The sequence below is a fragment of the Epithele typhae genome (genome assembly GCF_022376455.1).
Source record: "Epithele typhae strain CBS 203.58 chromosome Unknown BXZ73scaffold_21, whole genome shotgun sequence".
NCBI classification, from domain to species: domain Eukaryota; kingdom Fungi; phylum Basidiomycota; class Agaricomycetes; order Polyporales; family Epitheliaceae; genus Epithele; species Epithele typhae.
Window position 1 is genome coordinate 463,393 of NW_025954212.1, and position 18,752 is coordinate 482,144.

The 18,752-nt window shown below is 49.4% G+C and overlaps 2 protein-coding genes across 2 annotated transcripts; one reads left to right on the forward strand and one right to left on the reverse strand.

Moving 5' to 3' along the window:
• Positions 1-7,210: 7,210 nt before the first annotated feature.
• On the reverse strand, positions 7,211-8,840 carry BXZ73DRAFT_101067 (uncharacterized protein; the record flags this gene model as incomplete). The annotated part of the gene is made up of 4 exons (XM_048014782.1): positions 7,211-7,245; positions 7,297-7,489; positions 7,565-7,612; positions 7,668-8,840. 4 exons carry the CDS (start codon positions 8,838-8,840, stop codon positions 7,211-7,213), a joined length of 1,449 nt encoding a protein of 482 aa, XP_047878399.1.
• Positions 8,841-12,390: 3,550 nt separating this feature from the next.
• On the forward strand, positions 12,391-17,566 carry BXZ73DRAFT_77280 (uncharacterized protein; the record flags this gene model as incomplete). Its single annotated transcript, XM_048022631.1, is given in 23 exon segments — positions 12,391-12,468; positions 12,536-12,551; positions 12,592-12,926; positions 12,973-13,111; positions 13,155-13,372; positions 13,423-13,502; positions 13,561-13,686; positions 13,706-13,786; positions 13,963-14,120; positions 14,225-14,303; positions 14,373-14,691; positions 14,765-15,034; positions 15,108-15,407; positions 15,481-15,750; positions 15,824-16,093; positions 16,167-16,289; positions 16,331-16,768; positions 16,884-16,932; positions 16,995-17,080; positions 17,169-17,191; positions 17,291-17,298; positions 17,411-17,436; positions 17,483-17,566. 23 exon segments carry the CDS (start codon positions 12,391-12,393, stop codon positions 17,564-17,566), a joined length of 3,576 nt encoding a protein of 1,191 aa, XP_047878400.1.
• Positions 17,567-18,752: the final 1,186 nt, after the last annotated feature.

The following is an 18,752-nucleotide window of genomic DNA, read 5'->3' on the forward strand; positions in this document are numbered from 1 at the left end:
ACCAAGATGAAACATGCACTCTAGTTGGCTTTGTGTGAGAATGAAACCTTCAAAACAGGTCCATTCACCCCATACTTGCACCCAGAAACCAATGTACACTGTTAGTAGTGACTTAAACAAGGTGTAGGGTAGGTTTTTAGAGCTGCAGTGGTGCTTGGGCATGAGTTTCACACAGTGCACATGCATGGCATTTAGCCTTTTTTGCATCAATCATGATCCAGAAACAGAACCATTAAAGCTCTTGGCTTGAAACAAGTACTACTCAATTTGTATGCTTCTTCTGCATTGATCTCAATTCACTCCAGCATACATCTTGGGCTGGGGGGCAGGTGGTGTGCAAAAACGCGATATTGTGGACACCACTTTTCACGCCTCTAGTAGGACAGGCCTGTGCACTGCCACCCAGATGCCTTTGCCTACTATGTTTCTCTATTTAAAAGCTGTTCATTGGCAGGCTTTCTACTAGAAGTGCTTACTGGAGGTGTATTGATGGTCAGTTTGTGTGTTTTGCTCTTATATTGCGCATTATGGGGGCTAGAGTGTTTCTTTCTGCACTGTCGAGTCGCGAACGACAGGGTGGAAAGGGGAACTCTAGCCCTTGTGCAGATATGGAGCTGTATAGAGTTGTACTGACTTCATTTCTTTACACCTTGGTTGTTTCTCCCTCTGGGGAACCTGCACTGGTGTGCACTGGCCCAAGTCCGGGAAGGGTGAGAATGATGCTTATGTGTTGTATTTTAGCTACTTTGTGTTTGCTTTGTATGCAATGATTGCTTCTCTGGGTTATTCAACTGGTCTGATTCAAGTGTGCAGTTCAGTTGTCTCTATCTACTTTAGGGCAGGTCAGCTAAGGACTTGGTGGTCTGACTATCAGTAGTAACTAAGGCTGGACTAGTAAGCTTGAACTAGACAGTAAGTAAAGCCTCACTAGTAACTTTAGGACCAGTAAGTAAGACCATATTAGCAGCTTTTAACAGGCAGTAAGTAAGCCTGAACAAGTATGAAGTAAAGCCAAACTAGTAAGCTTGAACAGGCAGTAAGTAAGGCCAGATGAGTGACTTTGAATAGAGCAGTAAGTAATGCCTGACTATTAACTTTGAACACTATAGCAGCCTTGAACCAGTCAGTTTGAAGGATAGTAAGTAAAGGGAGACTAGTAACTTTGAACAGGATTGTAAGCATAGCCTAGTAACCCTTTGAATGAGGCAGTAAGTCAGCCCGGAGTAGCCAGACTAGTAACTTTGAATGATGCAACAACTAAGCCTACACTAGTTGCTTTGAATGGGGTAGTAAGTAAGCCTGAACAAGTATGTTGAAGGATAGTAAGTAAAGCCAGGATAGTGACTTTGAATAGTCTAGTAAGTAAAAACCCGGAGTAGACTTTAAACAATGTGGTAAGTAAGGGTGCACTAGTAACATTGAACAGCTTAGTAAGTAAGCCCAGACTAGAGCTTTGAACTGATCAGTAAGTAAGAATAAGGTGGTAAGTAAAACTCCGGACTAGTGAGACTTTGAAGAATGCGGAGACCAGTAAGTTTGAACACAACATTGAATGGCAGTCAGTAAGCCTAGATTAGTTGCTTTGAATTGGGTAGCAAGTAAGCCTCAATGAGTATGTTTGAAGAATGGTAAGTAAAGCCATGCTAGTGACTTTGAATAAGGTGATAAGTAAAAACCCGGACTAGCAACTTTGAACAATACAGTAAGCATAGTGACTTTGAACAGTGTAGTAACTAAGCCCAGACTAGAACTGTGGACTGACCTGTAAGTAAGGCTGGACTAGTAACTTGGAATAAGGTGATAAGCAAAACTCCGGACTAGGGACTTTGAATAGACTAGTAAGTGAAAACCCGGACTAGTGCCTCTCAAGAATGTAATAAGTAAGGTAGGACTGGTAACTTTGAACGGGGTGGTAATAGCTTCAAACACAGTATCAAGTAAGCCTGGACTAGTAAGTTTGAAGGGCAGTAAGCAAAGCCAGACCAGTAGCACTAGTAAGAAAGGCTAGACTTTTGGGTTTTAATGCTGTAGCAACTTTGAATAAGAAAGAAAGTAAGTAAGACCTGATTAGTAACTTTGAACAATGTGGTAAGTACTGTCTAGGTGGGCAACTATAGCCATAGACTGCGGCAGCAGTAAGTAACAATAACCACTATTAATTAATCACTACTCTAGTAAAGTGATACAAAGTACTACTGGACTACTAAGCTTCAACAATCTGGACTAGTAACTTCTCATATAATAGTCAGTCCAAATAGCATGGTAAGCATCTAAATACCTCTCAAGTGTTCAATAGTTGCTAGTCATATGTATACTTTAGGGCAGGGTGCTAGTAGATCCTGCCTAGAGTAGTAAGGCTAGATTGGTAAGTTTGACTGGAGCAGTGCATAAGGCCAGTAATGACGCACTTCTACCAAGTACAGTTGCACTTGTACCTTTGAATAGACTGGTAAGTAAGGCCAGATTAATAGACATGCAACATTAGACACCGAACTAGTAACTTCAAACAGGATAATGAGTAAGACCAGAGTAGCAACTTTGAGCAACTTCCAATAGGGCATTATGTGATACTGGATTAGTGGCTTTGCAGAAACTAGTAAATGATGTCTAGAGTACTGACTTTGAACACTGTAGCAACCTAGAATAGGGCAGTAGGCAAGGCCGGAGTAGCAAAGGTGGTAAGTACTGTCTAGACGAGCAACTTTGATACCATCAGGTAACTATAGCTACTATACAGTGTTAGTAGTAGGCAATAATAAGAACTATAGAGTGCCTATCTTAGTTCGGCATACAAGACATTAGCATGTTAAGCAACTCCGGTCTAGAGGCAATAGTAGTACTCTAAAGTGCAGGTGGAGACAGTTATAGGCAACTAGACTCACTATAGAGCATAGATAATAACACTAGTAGGTAACTAGAACAACTATACAGCATAGGTACTATCAATAGTAGACAATAACATCGGCCTTAGAGCATACAGACCGGAACTGCATAGGCCAGAGGTGGCAGTGCAAACCCAGTGGCTATTGGAACCCTAGAGAGCAACCCTAACCCTGGAGTAGGGTGATGGCAGTAAGTAGAAATCCTATGCGTGGGAAGTGGCTGTGCTAATCAGAGGTAAGCGGAATCTGAAAAATACTCCCACGACTAGCATTTTAAGGGTGTCGCGCGTCGCAGCCAGAGCCCACCCCATAAAGAACGATTCATTCGTACCTCATTAATCGTAATGCGGTACGGACACGCGTCACCTACCCCCAACGAAGCCGAACGCAACAGGGCCGCGTGGGAAGAGGAGGAGTACCGGACACGCGCCGTCGCAGGAGGGTGGATGGGCATGGAAAGCTCGGCCGTAGAATGGGGATCACTGGAGGAGGAGGGGGACAACAACGAGGAACCCACCACCCCCATGCCAGGCCTTACCCTTTCGGACATGATCGCCGCCCTCGGACCTCGCGGGTCCCATACCCCACCTCCCCGTCCCCTCACCCCGACGCCACCAACGCCATCCCCGGATGCACGAGAGGTTCACTACTACGCGGACGACGAAGTGCACTACGAACTCGTCATCCTGGTCCAGGCCCCACCCCTGTATGACGACGACGAAGACATGGGCAACAACGCGGACTCGGAGGGAGAAGAAGCCTCCTCCAGTGACCACGAGGACGAGGACGAGGCCCCCCGCCTGGAGCTCCTACGCGCCTACAACCCGGTCGCCCAACTGTTCCACCTAGAAGGTGCCACCAGCCGCTACGCCCTCCGCGGCTACCTATCCGCCAACCACTTCATCAGGGTGTACGCGCTCGGTTGGCCAGTACGGTATTCACCCGAGAACATCAAGTTGAGGATCGCCGCAGCCCTCCGCTACGTGGCCCCAGGCATTCACCTCAGCCTCGAACTGCATGTCCTCAACGTCGTGGCGCAATGGTGCAATGCTCACTGCGAAGAGGTCATCGACGACCGCGTGATCGACGCGGGACACTGGCGACGCTTCCTCACCTACTACAGCCAGTACCGAAGGGCGGGTATCCCTCTACACGGCGAACCCGAGATGTCGCTTGAGGAGACGGTCCACGAAGTGATCGTCAATCTGATCGAACGCCTCCGCCAGATCAGCTACCGCCCTCGTGAAGACCCCGACCTCGACGCCAACGACATCTTCGGTAACTGAGGGTTGGGACAACCCTCATGGGAGAGGGAGCTGATGTTATGGACACCATGCGTACGCCTACTCTTTTCCTTTTCCTCTCATCATCTCCGTCATGGACTATGCCTCGCGCCCTCAGGGGCTACTGTAATACCACCTCCTATCCCCTGCCTCATGCTGCTGCGCAGCCTCACCTCGGACATGCACATGCCTCATGACTGCCTCGCTGTACCACACCCCCTCACACACCGTTACCATGACTCGTACTGACTCGCATGGACGTGTTGTATGTGCCAGGTTACCTCACTTCTCGCGCACCGTGGCCTCAAGGCCTTTGTTACGATTAATGAGGTACGAATGAATCGTTCTTTATGGGGTGGGCTCTGGCTGCAACGCGCGACACCCTTAAAATGCTAGTCGTGGGAGTATTTTTCAGATTCCGCTTACCTCTGATTAGCACAGCCACTTCCCACGCATAGGATTTCTACTTACTGCCATCACCCTACTCCAGGGTTAGGGTTGCTCTCTAGGGTTCCAATAGCCACTAGGTTTGCACTGCCACCTCTGGCCTATGCAGTTCCGGTCTGTATGCTCTAAGGCCAATGTTATTGCCTACTATTGATAGTACCTATGCTGTATAGTAGTTCTAGTTACCTATGTGTAGTTACCTACTAGTGTTATTATCTATGCTCTCTAGTAAGTGTAGTTGCCTACATCTGTCTCTACCCATATTCTATACTACTGCTGTTACCCCATGACCGGAGTTGCTTACTATGCTAATACCTTGTATGCTAGACTAAGATGGGCACTGTATAGCACTTATTATTGCCTACTACTAACACTGTATAGTAGCTATAGTTACCTGCTAGCATCAAAGTTGCTTGTCTAGAGAGTACTTACCACCTTTGCTACTCCGGCCTTGCCTACTGCCCTATTCTAGGTTGCTACAGTGTTCAAAGTTAGTACTCCAGGCATTATTTACCAGTTTCTCCAAAGCCACTAATCCAGTGCCACCTAAATCCCCATTGAAAGTTGCTACATTGTTCAAAGTCACTACTATGGTCTTACTTACTGTACTATTTGGGGTTGCCAGTCTGGCTGCAAGTTTGAAGCTACTAATCTGGCCTTATTTGCCGGTTTGTTCAAAGGTACTAGTTCAGCTTTACTTAGTAGGAGTGGGCTATTACTGGCCTTCCTTACTGCCCCATTCAAACCTACTAGTTCAGCCTTACTTACTACTCTAGGCAGGACCTACTAGCCAGACTGATCCACACTGCCCTAAACTACATATCACTCAAGATGCCAACCTAGTGACTAGTAACTATTGAACACTCAAGAGGCATTTAGATGCTTACTATGCTATTTCAACCGACTACTACATGAGAAGTTGCTAGTCTAGGTTGTTCAATCTTGTTAGGCCTGTAGTACTTACTACCTTGTTTAGTATTTTACTACAGCAGACTTAATAGTGATTATTGTTACCTCCTCCTCCTGCAGCTTATATTTTATGGTGGCTATAGTTGCCCACCTAGACAGCACTTACAATATGATTCAAAGACACTATTGTGGCCTTATTCAATGGCCAATTCAAAGGTGCTATGTTTACTTGTTGCCCTTCGCAGTTACTAATGTGGTCTTACTTACTACTACGTGCAATGTTACTGCGTTGAAAGTTACTAGTCCCACCGTACATACTATGTACTGGTCCAGGCACAGTTATTGATGTTTTAAAACCTACTAGTCTGGCCTCACCAGCTAAAAGCCACTGGTCTAGACAATGCTCATCATATGATTCAAAGTTGCGACTCCAGGCCTCTACTTACTGCACATTTGAAAGTTGTTACTAGTGCCCGTTCCGGCCTTACTTACTCCTGGGCTCAAAGCTGTTACTAGTGCTTGCTCCGGCCTTACTTACTGCACCTTTTAAAGATGTCTCTAGTCCCAGTAGTGAGTTTGAATAGCACAATAAGCATTTTCCACTCACTAAGTTTGAATCAGATAATAAGTACTGCTGGACTAGTATCTTTGAAAGCTGTAGTAACCAGCCCTTGTGAAGGGTGTAGTAAGTATAGTCTTGCTAGTAAGTTTTAATAGTGTTAAATGAGCCAGTAACTTTGAATCGACTAGTAGGAAGTGTAGGACTATCAACTTTGAACAGTGTAGTAACAAGTCTGAACTGTGTGCTGTTTGACTAGTAGGCTTCCATGCAATAGTAAACACTGCTAGACTCTTTCTTTCAAGGTGCTCCTAACCTTTGAATTCAGTTGTCTCTGTTATGTGCAAAAGTGAATGCCATGGTTAAGGGCTCTTGTGTATACAACAACTACTAAAGTAGTACTCTGTTCAAGGCTTAGCAGTGCATTTGGTGCTTGCTAGAGCATTGAAAGCTCCTAGTGGGTCAGTTACACCCAATGCTAGCTCACTGTGGCATATGGTGATATCTAATGTTGTGGGCCCAAGTATTGTTCACTCAGATGCAGTGACCTTAAACATGGTAACAACTTTGAACAAGGTGGTAATCAAGGTCAGACTAGTGACCTTGAACGTGGTAAAAACTTTCAACAGGATAGTAAGTAAACTTGGACTAGTCTGGGCGAACTTAATACCATGTTCAATGTTACTAGTCTGGCCTTCTTACTACCACGTTCAAAGTCACTAGTCCGGCCCTACTTACCCCCACGTTCAATGTGTCAATCCGGGCGAACTTACCACCACGTTCAAAGTTGTTACCTTGTTCAAGGTTACTAGTCTGGCCTCACTTACTACTGTGTTCAAAGTCATTACCCTGTTCAAAGTCACCATTTGAGGTTGAGGGCATGCTTACCGGTATAGCCGTGGCAAGAACTCCACGTACAATTCAGACTGGTCTTGTGCACAACATACACAAGTGTTTATTGAAGTAGGAGTAGTTAGAGGTGAAGAGCAACAACTTGTTTGGAAACGTAGGACAAGTGGTAAGGAGGAGTATGACGAGAGTGACAACTTATCTTCACAGAGGTTTATTCAGCCTTTGTAATATGCACAATTCCATTCCCACTATTCAGACTAGCAAATATCGCCGTAAATTCAGCTGATGTAAGTACGGCTGGGAGTCAGGAATCCTAGACAGATAGTCAGTAAAACAAGGGACTCTGATGTCACAATTCTCTTACCGTTCAAACGTTCTTCGCCAAAGTCCTGACTCTTGATCATCTCAGCGACCTCCAATCCGTCCTCTCGCCAGATATCGACCAACTTGACAATCTCATTGTTGCGCTGAACCCACCACCACCTATTCCAACGAAGCCCATCTTCAGGAAACTGATTGAGGAACTTCACGTTGATGACCCGGAGCGTGGGGATCCTCTACGCAAGAGCCTCGGCAAGTTCAATGCAGGCCGGGATGTGTCCACTTTCAAACCAATCTAAATTGAGAGCCACGCGGAGATAGAGAAGAGAAATATTGGAGAGGTTTTTGGGCACAGTGACCTGAACGAACCGGGTGTTAATTAAAGATGAGTACACATGAATAGCGAACACATACCAAGAGATTTGCAAAACTATCAGTGCTGGCCAGCATTGTGGCTACCTTCTCAGGCTGAAGGTTGTGTATCTCCAGAGACCGGATTCGACGCTGCTCCGCCCTTTCCAGGTAACAGTCAGTTGGACCGTCAATGTCTTGGGCCCAGATCATTTTGGAGAAGGAAACCACCACCAAAGAGGGGGTGTGTTCAAAGTTGAGTAGGTGGTAAGGAGGCAAATTCCCTTGATAATTCTCCTGAGTGGGGAAGTAATGGTAGCCCTCGAACTGGATGTGGTGGATGGTGGTAATACCGGAGGAATTATAGAAATCTGCAATGACTCCCTCCGCATCCTTATCGCAGCTGTATGTGAACTTCTGGAGATGGGGCCAAGGATGAACCGCCAGGACTTGTGTGTTATTTTGGCAATGAGCAGAGAGGTGGATGAGATTAGGACAGGGTGGAAGGAATGGGAAGAGCCATTCGTTGAGAGTGAGGTGATGGACAAATGAGAGAGACCGGAGGGAAGGAAGAGCAGCGATTTCATCCTCATCGATCTCCAGGTCGCCCTCGTCAGAGGTGTGAACGTCTCCAGTGAGCTCCAAACGGGAGAGCCTAGGAAGGTCGGCAAGAGTTCCTATGAAGCAATGTATGTACTTGAAACTCTGCAATGATATATCGTTGGGGATGCTCTTCTTTTTGAACGTGATAGATAAAAAGATAAGGGCGGAGAAGCGGGGCAGGAAAGGCTTGAATGTGTGCAATGCATCAGGTGTGACAGATGACAGAGCGAGCATGGTTAAAAGGGAAGGGGCATGTATCGAAGTGAGAATCTGGGGGAACACCGGGGCGTACTGAAAGAGGTCCAGGATGTGGAGCTCATGAAGTTGGGAGCATTCACGGAGCAGTTGCAACAGCCCAGCTGTGGCCAACTTTGACGAGTTCCTGGAAGTATGAAGAATCTTGATAGAGGCCGCTGGGACCTCCTTGAGACGAGGATGGGGAGTGAGAAGAAACTGGACCCGTTTTTCGAGTGCTTGGGGAGTCGGGTTCCGGATCCCAAGGTTGATGATTGAGAAAATGAGAGGGGTGGTAATAGAACACATCGTGGAGTGGACTAAAGCCATGGCAGCAAGATCAGAGGTATTGAGGTTTTCAATGATGTAAGAGACAACATCATGGTTGAGTTGCACCATGACTGGGATAGAGAGGAACAGCTATGAAGACGATGTGATGAAAGAAGGCTTTTGCTTTATTCGCAAATAGGCTGATGGGCGCCATAATCAGGGCAGCTTTGACTACTCCACCCTTAATCCATGGCTGTTTAATACTGAAAAAAATGGAAGCTGATGTCTCAAACCGTCAAAAAGAGATAAATATTAAGGAGATGTATTGTGTGCAAGATCATACCAAAGTGCTCCAACTCCCTAAGAGAAACTGTAGACTCCACCATTACATAAAACTCTAATAGAACTAAAATGGTCCTATACACAGAAACAAAGGCAGAGAGACAAGAACGGCACTGGGATGAGAATAGGAGGGTGCTTACCGGAATAGCCACGCAAGAACCTGGCGTACAACTCGAACTAGTTCCCTGCGTAACGTTTGAGGCAGTCCATCAGAGCGGAGAGCATACTATTATTTCAATCCACAGAGCCAGAGTAAAACATAGGAGGTGGAACCAAAAGCAAGTATAGCTGTTGAATGGCTGTAGTTGCTGAGGAAAAAACCATGGCAACTTGCAAGGCAGCTATCTTGCAACCACATCTCAAGCTGGATCCTGAAACCTTGGATCAATATTCCCACACTGTTTAATGCCAGAAGCAAGTGGCACACACAAAACATGACACAGAGAAGCAAATATTACATATAAAGCAAATACGAAGCAGGTAAAACATAAAAAGCCAGTCCCAGGGCACCCAAATGTCATCCCAACCTGACGCGGACCTGGGCTTGAGGCGACATGTACGATGAGAAAGTCCTTCCTAATCCAGCGGAACCTGGGCGATATAGACACCCACCAGCGCGCACAGGCATAGGTTCCCCCAGGGGACAAAACCACTGAGGCGCAATGGGATGAGTTAGTACAAGTCCAGATCTGTGCAAGGGCTAGATTCCCCTTTCCGCACTGTCGTTTGCAACTCGAAAGCACAGAAAGAGATCCACTAGTCCCCATAATACGTGATGTAGCACCTCCGGCAAGCACTGCTAATAACAAGCCTGCCGGGGAAAGCTTTTGCAATGGGATGGAGAGGGCCAGAGTGGTTCTAAAAACAGGGAGCACAATAGAGGGTAGATGGGGCGGGGTTGGTTCATGGAACGCCGGAGGATAAGTGAAGACTCATCAGGTTGCCTGCACTGGGAATGGCTCCCAGACCCGAATTTACCACCTAGAATGACTGCAAGAGAAAGAATGCAAAAACGATTGAGAAGAACAGGGAATTATGCACTGTGTGGACTGACAATTGACATGTTTGTCGTTCATTAGCGGTCCTAGGATGAAGGCTTAAGAGGAGCATTTTGGATTCAAAGGAGCTTCAGTTTAGGTACTGCAATTCGATACCTTCATCAGTTTTGTAATGATATGATGTGCAGGTGCAAGAGCATTCTCTACTATCCGTATTGTTAGGTATATATGCAGCTGATTTTGTGCAGATCTGGCATTGCAGAGTGTTTGTGAATATAATCTCTTTAGCCATGCTTGGACCAACCACAGGCTAGTAACTGCTGAAAATCAGATTGATTCTCTAAAGTGCTGCTTATATTTATGAACATAGTCCTTATAGTAGCTAGTGTGATTGTGAAAGAAGGGCTCATAAAAGCCTAGTGGTTGGAGTACAGTAAGATTTATGACATACAACCCATATGTTATAACTGATGGTATGAGCTCAGATGGTATATATTTCAAATCATTATAGATGTGTTGGATGTGCATTGAAGAGCCTAATCCAACAGTGTATAGCATGTGATATTGTAAGAAGCTTAAGGTGAATAGTTTGAGTAACACTGGTGTAACACTACATGCACAGTATATGGCTTGTTATAATCTTTTTTCTAATTCAATTGCTACATACATAGTTGCATCAGAATGCCTTTAAAACGGGCTACCAGATGGCATATATCATGGTATGTCTGGTGCATTTGATGTACCATATTGTAGCAACTATTACTAGGTTGTGTTGACTGAGCTACAGCTCAGGGCCTGGGAATATGCTTATGTAACATACACTGTTGGAAAGCCACTGCAATGATGTACTCAATGTAGTTTGAATCATAAGAAACAGAATCAAAATGAGCAATAGAGAGGCTTGTCAGCAAATGCAAATGTAGTTGCCTATTATGGTATGTGCCCAAGTCCCAGTAGCATATAATGTGTGCTCCTCTTCCTCTGGTCAATTCCCTAAAACACTGCTTATATTTGTGTACATTGTGCCACTGATGTGTCTAAAAACTGTGAAATAAGCACTCAGAACAGTGTAGTATTTGAGGTATACCAGTGGTTCCAACATATAAGTCATATGCTCAAACCCATGTTATAAGCTCAAACGCGGTCCGTTCGACATCATCTCAGCTATGACAGATGCATAATGAGATAGTTCATACCATGGTATACATGTCATATGACCATTAGCACTTATAAGTAGCAGTACAGGCTATATCACTGGTTGCACCAGCTGTATGTTCAGTGGCCTCTGGATCTGTCAGTTTTTATTCAAATTGTATACTATAGGATGTGCCAGAATTCCTTCTGCCTTGGGTATATATCTTCTGGCTCACGTGAAGTGGTGAGATTTCTGCAGTGTTCTGCAAGCTTGAGCGGTTTGAGCTAAAGAGATACTAAGATGGCTATATCTTGGTTATTTGTTGTCTGTTGGACACCAATTGTTGTTTATAAAAACATGGCATTTTATTTGCACATATCTGCCAGATTAAGCAGAGTTCCTTCAAGTGGTTCCCATGTTGCAAATCTGACCGACTCAGCTTGGGTGCAGACCAAAGTTGCTATATCTCAAACAAATTTTCTCTGTTTGGCACCAATATTGCTGCGTCTCAAAGAGGCCTTAAATGCGCATCTAACATGCCTAATTGCGCTGTCTAATGTTCCAGTATGCTTGTTTTGATTTCCCACCAACTTGGCCCGTGCGTAAATTGAAGTTGCTATATCTCAGGCAGTTCGTAGACAAACCTTACAAATTTTACTGCATCATAATTTACGTTTCAATGCGCGTCTATCGCGCCTAAGTGCGCTGTCTAATGTGCCAGTATGACTGTTTCAATTTCTGGCCAAGTTGACCAAGCGAGGTGTTATATACACTCTATATCAGTCATTTCGTATCCGATTTACACAAAATCAAATTCGTCGGATTTCGACAGTGTGGGTGTATCTATGTGCCCATTTGCGCATAGTTTCATCACCCTGTTGAACTTCTCGAAATCTGGGCTGAGTTGACCGAGGGAGATGTTGCACATGCTATATATCTGTCAGTTTTTGACCATTTTACATGAAACCAAATGCGCTCAAATTACATTGTTTGGATGTACTCACGTGCAAATTATCACCTAATTACGCTGTCTTCTTCCAGTTCTGGGGGTCAGCTTGAGAAGTGCGCTCTTACGGGCGCTTACGGGCGCTTAGACGGGTGTAGAGTTACAGGACATTATCTTTGCCATCTCTGCCTCCTACCACCATCTCCTCCTCTCCCAGACTACTCTATCTGCTGTCCAAGACTTTCTTTACTATTTTCAATGGCCAGCATGGGCAAGAAGCACTCAAGAGGGTATTCAGATAGTAGCTCACAAAGCTACAGTCCTGTACCTCAGGAGGTGAGCAGGGTGTTCTCTTCCCCTTGTTTTGATGCACCAGACTGAAGAAGCATGTTCAGCAAACTAGAGATGGGAAGAAACCTGTGAGCATTATGTACTATTCTATCTGCATTTATCTCAGAGCCTCCAAGAAGCTCCTCCCTTCCTATAATGTCAACCCACTGCCCCCTGAAGTACTTGATCCTGGCAAGATCAAGTATGATCCAGAGGCTGTTAAGGCAGGGTTTGAGAAGGGTGTTGCACGGGCTGAGGAGGTGTTGAAGTGGGCCCCTCGCTTCTACATCAACCAGTCATTGGACGAGCTTCCTACTGCTCGCCAGTTCAAACCCTCCGAGCTGCGTCAAATTGAAGAGGAGTGGAACGAGGCCAAGAACAAGAATTGCACTCCATTCACTACCATTATTGTCAACCGGAATGGCAAGATTCTCATAGTCTATCTAGGGCGCAGACTCTTGATTGTGAGTACTTAGCCGGATTGTAGACATTGTGCTTATATGCATGCAGAGAGGCTCCCCTAGTGTTGAGGCTAAGCCGATCAGTGCCATGTACACTGAACGGAACAATAAAACTGTCCAAAACCTTTGGAAGCGGTTGAAAAAGAATAACAAAACTGATTATCTCATCTCGGACGGCCTTGATTTGAGTTTTTTACAGCACACTTGGCATATTATCTCACTTTCTTTTAGCCAGACGAGCAATTAGATTTCCTCAAGAGCACACAGTTTCTAGCGTCTCATGTTCAGCCAAATGTGCACCAGAACGATCGCGTCATGACGAGCCTTGGACTGAACTAGATACTCATGTTGCACGCTACCCTGCCACCTTGGAGGAAGAGGATCCTATGCAGCACAAGGGCACCTCTCACTTGGTGCAGTGCTGGCATATGCAAGGGCATCGGAACCATGTGAGTTAGTATCTCTATTACTATTCAGATATACTTATCCTGGCTTGTAGGAGCTTTACCCTAGCAGTGATTTCTATCTCACACAAGAGCTTACCCCCAATTTCAAACGCTCAGCAATGCAGAGCAAATCGTGAAGGATTCAAGGCTCTTTTACGTTCTGTCCACTCCTATTGCTGCCATTTTCGCAGACTTTTCAAGGTTTTCTTTCCGGAGGAGTACAAGCAGTACGAGGCTGTCTTTGAAGCCGGTCGCTGGATTGCGAGGATCCTGCACCTTGGCTTGGTCGTGCTATTCTCTGGAAGATGCAAGTGGATGTACACCTGGATGGTGGAGATGGAGGACCTACACTCACCTGCCCGTTGGGTACTTTAACCAAGGCGAGATGGTGTTTCCGACACTGGAGGCTGTTTTTCAGTAAGTGGTTTCACTTTCAATCACACTGTTCTAACCAGATGCATGCAGATATAGGGCTGGTGACATATGATAGCCTGGGCCGGACGACTCCCTCACATGGTCAACCATTGGTCAAATTCTGGCCAAAACAATGGGCAAGATCTCTCTCTGGATGAAGACAATGTTCCCTTGAACAGGAGACCTGATTGGTTCAAATGGGGTAGAGTATCTGTTGTCTTCTTCACTAAAGAGACTGTACTCCAGATGCTTGAGGACAAGCCAAAGAACTTCTTTGTGGAACATCCTCACCACCACGAGTTACCAGATGTAGAGTGCCCATGTGGATATCTCCTCTGTGAGTTGATGAATATCAAGAAGAAAACAAGGCAGGCGGCAAAGGGAACTCTTATAAAGCATGTTTAGAATATATTGATGGGCTATATCACTTGACATACAGAGTGCTACATGGTGAACTACAAGGGATCACAGTGCTGAGCTTAAGGCCTGGGGTAGGAGGGATGAATGGGGAAGAAACGGTGTGAGTGTAGTGGCAGGGGACGTACCGGAGACGAAGGACGCCACGGTCTTGAACCGCGGCGCTGGGTAGCGAAACAACGCGCTGGGGACGTCCAGCGGGACGTCCTCGGTGTGTTGAGGGGGTCGTGGGGACAGTCGGACGGCGGGACGAGGAAGGCGGGGGCAAGCAGGTGGTGGCGGAGGAGAAGGCGCGAGGCGCCCGCGCTAGAACGGCCGTACGGCCGTCCGTCTTCAGCGCGGGCGTGGGTGCGGGCGTGGTCGAGGGCGTGGGCGGTGGGCACAGCGAGACGACAGGGTCCGCTCGACCCGTCTTGTACGCGGTCGAGGCGGGCGCGGATGGACGCGGGAGAGACGGGGCAGGGGACTTACCGGAGACGAAGGACGCCGCGGTCTTGAACCGCGGCACCGGGTAGCGAAACAACACGCTGGGGACGTCCAGTGGGACGTCCTCGGTGTGTTGAGGGTGTCGTGGGGACAGTCGGACGGCGGGACGAGGAAGGCGGGGGCAAGCAGGTGGTGGCGGAGGAGAAGGCGCGAGGCGCCCGCGCTAGAACGGCCGTACGGCCGTCCGTCTTCAGCGCGGGCGTGGGTGCGGGCGTGGTCGAGGGCGTGGGCGGTGGGCACAGCGAGACGACAGGGTCCGCTCGACCCGTCTTGTACGCGGTCGAGGCGGGCGCGGATGGACGCGGGAGAGACGGGGCAGGGGACGTACCGGAGACGAAGGACGCCGCGGTCTTGAACCGCGGCGCCGGGTAGCGAAACAACGCGCTGGGGACGTCCAGCGGGACGTCCTCGGTGTGTTGAGGGTGTCGTGGGGACAGTCGGACGGCAGGAGGAGGAAGGCGGGGGCAAGCAGGTGGTGGCGGAGGAGAAGGCGCGAGGCGCCCGCGCTAGAACGGCCGTACGGCCGTCCGCCTTCAGCGCGGGCGTGGGTGCGGGCGTGGTCGAGTGTGTGGGCGGTGGGCACAGCGAGACGAGGGGGCCCGCTCGACCCGTCTTGTACGCGGTCGAGGCGGGCGTGAGGTTTGAGAGACGGGAGACGGGGCAGTGGGTGGACGCGGGAGAGACGGGGCAGGGGACATACCGGGAAACGAAGGACGCCGCGGTCTTGAACCGCGGCGCCGGGTAGCGAAACAACGCGCTGGGGACGTCCAGCGGGACGTCCTCGGTGTGTTGAGGGTGTCGTGGGGACAGTCGGACGGCGGGACGAGGAAGGCGGGGGCAAGCAGGTGGTGGCGGAGGAGAAGGCGCGAGGCGCCCGCGCTAGAACGGCCGTACGGCCGTCCGTCTTCAGCGCGGGCGTGGGTGCGGGCGTGGTCGAGTGTGTGGGCGGTGGGCACAGCGAGACGAGGGGGCCCGCTCGACCCGTCTTGTACGCGGTCGAGGCGGGCGCGGATGGACGCGGGAGAGACGGGGCAGGGGACGTACCGGAGACGAAGGACGCCGCGGTCTTGAACCGCGGCGCCGGGTAGCGAAACAACGCGCTGGGGACGTCCAGCGGGACGTCCTCGGTGTGTTGAGGGTGTCGTGGGGACAGTCGGACGGCGGGACGAGGAAGGCGGGGGCAAGCAGGTGGTGGCGGAGGAGAAGGCGCGAGGCGCCCGCGCTAGAACGGCCGTACGGCCGTCCGTCTTCAGCGCGGGCGTGGGTGCGGGCGTGGTCGAGTGTGTGGGCGGTGGGCACAGCGAGACGAGGGGGCCCGCTCGACCCGTCTTGTACGCGGTCGAGGCGGGCGCGGATGGACGCGGGAGAGACGGGGCAGGGGACGTACCGGAGACGAAGGACGCCGCGGTCTTGAACCGCGGCGCCGGGTAGCGAAACAACGCGCTGGGGACGTCCAGCGGGACGTCCTCGGTGTGTTGAGGGTGTCGTGGGGACAGTCGGACGGCGGGACGAGGAAGGCGGGGGCAAGCAGGTGGTGGCGGAGGAGAAGGCGCGAGGCGCCCGCGCTAGAACGGCCGTACGGCCGTCCGTCTTCAGCGCGGGCGTAGGTGCGGGCGTGGTCGAGTGTGTGGGCGGTGGGCACAGCGAGACGAGGGGGCCCGCTCGACCCGTCTTGTACGCGGTCGAGGCGGGCGCGGATGGACGCGGGAGAGACGGGGCAGGGGACGTACCGGAGACGAAGGACGCCGCGGTCTTGAACCGCGGCGCCGGGTAGCGAAACAACGCGCTGGGGACGTCCAGCGGGACGTCCTCGGTGTGTTGAGGGTGTCGTGGGGACAGTCGGACGGCAGGAGGAGGAAGGCGGGGGCAAGCAGGTGGTGGCGGAGGAGAAGGCGCGAGGCGCCCGCGCTAGAACGGCCGTACGGCCGTCCGTCTTCAGCGCGGGCGTGGGTGCAGGCGAGGACGGAGGGCGACGAGCGATGCATGACTACCCCCAATTTCTCTTGGGCGCCGTGGGGACGTGTGGGATGGGTGGAGCGGAAGGAGGAGCAGGATGATGAGGAGGAAGAGGAGGTGGTAAAGGTGAGAACGAGGACTTCGGCCATTCCATCAAATGTGTGTGACCCGCTTTGCAAGCAGTCAATGTGGCATAAAGAGCTGAAAGTTCCGCTCTCGAACTCTCCTTGGGGTTGAGCAGGGACGCCTCTCACCCCCACGACCTTCGGGTCAAGGCACCTCACCTTCGGGTGAGTTCCCTGGGATTACCTTCGGGTTTCCCCTGTCTCCGGATCAACACTTTGACGTCTAGGCCAGACCTCTCATCGTGTATCCTACTGTCCTCCTACCTCGCATTTGTGGGAAGACTGGACGGGGGATGATGGAGCACAGCCCATGGTTTGTCTCCGTCCTTGGACGCTGCGAACCATGGAACCTGGCATCTGCGCCATGTTTTCTCTTTCGTTCTTCATATGTTTTCTCCTAGTGCAGCTGGATCTGGAAAGCCCCGTGAGTACCTAGATCTGTTTCATAATGGTCTTTGCCAGCTATTCACTGCCCTGTCTTATTCTTTCAGCCTGCGGTTTTTGTGACTGATATGGTGCACAGGCAACCAGGTGAGTCGTAACCCATTAATGAACCAACCCCACCTCATCCACCCTTTATTGCGCTCACTGTTTGGAGTACCACTCCGGCCCTCCCCCTCCCATGGTCAAAGGTTTTTACTAGTAGTTCTTGCCGGAGTTGTTTCAAAGGTCAGTTTATTTGTTTTGGCCTTAAGTTGCGCATTATGGGGGCTAGAGCATCTCTTTCTGTGCTGTCGAGTCGCGAACGACAGTGCGGAAAGGGTACTCTAGCCCTTGCGCAGATTCGGACTTGTACTAACTGATTTCTGTTTGCCTTGGAATTTTTCCCCGTCCGGGGAACCTATGCCGGAGTGCCCCAGTGGCGTCTATATCGAGCACCTCCTGCTGGATTAGGAAGGAGTTTCCCATCCGTTATTTCGCCTCAAGCTCGAGTAAGGGAAGGGATGGAAATGCTTTCAGGTGCCCGGGGCTGGTTGTTTTCTTTGTAACCGTGTTAAATGCAACGCTTGCTTCTCTGTGTTATTTTTTGCGTGCGCTGCTTGCTTCTGGCCTGCTTTTGATGCATTCAACGGCCTAATCAAATAATCTGGCAGAGTAGTAGACCTCCGGCCCGCTTTCCATCTCCGGCCCGCTTTTAAGCCTTTTTCGCCTTTTCCGATTTCCTTAGAGCACTCCGGGATGAATCTCCAGCTCTTCCTTCTTCATAAATGCACTCTATAACTTTATATATATATCTCTATAGTGTTTCAATATCATTCTGATTGATCAATTTACACTCAATTATTGTGTGGAGAGTAAACTGGTCAAGCAGGGGTGGGAAGCATCTTCCGGAGAAGATCCCGAGTATGCCTATTGTGGCATATCAAGCGCATCAGGCTCCCGCCTCAACGGTGCGGCAAGACCTAGCATTCTCACTGCACTCTCTACTCTTCTGCCACCATGCCTTCGAACAATCCTCAAGATACACCCACCCGCCAAACTAGCATTCCGGGCTGGACCACCCTGTCTACCCGCACGTCATCCAGTGCTTCCCACGGTCCTTGGTGTCCTCCAGCGGCGGAGGTATAGAAGGAAATCTGGCTACACAACAGGAGGGATCCTCTGCCATCAACAACCAACAACTTTCGGGCATACCTGTGACCAGAGGACGACCTCCCCATGGCCAAGAGTCTTCCGGGGACCTGTGTCGCGCAGACCCTCCCAACCGTATGTGATGTCTTTGCCTTTTTCCAAAAGAAATGTTTAGAACACTGCTAGTTTCCATAGAGAGCCACAAGTCAATTTCCCTCCGGCCCAAGCGTCCAGCACAATTTTGCGCACATCGTCCCTCCCCATATCTGCTGTCTTGCAACCTCCATCTTCCGGAACAACAACTCTTAGTCTGGGAAACACCTCAACACCTCAGATTCCCTACTCGTCATCCCAGAGACGAACAACATCACGCGAGGTGTCTATTCAGCCCTCACGGGCACCTTTGCAGATTT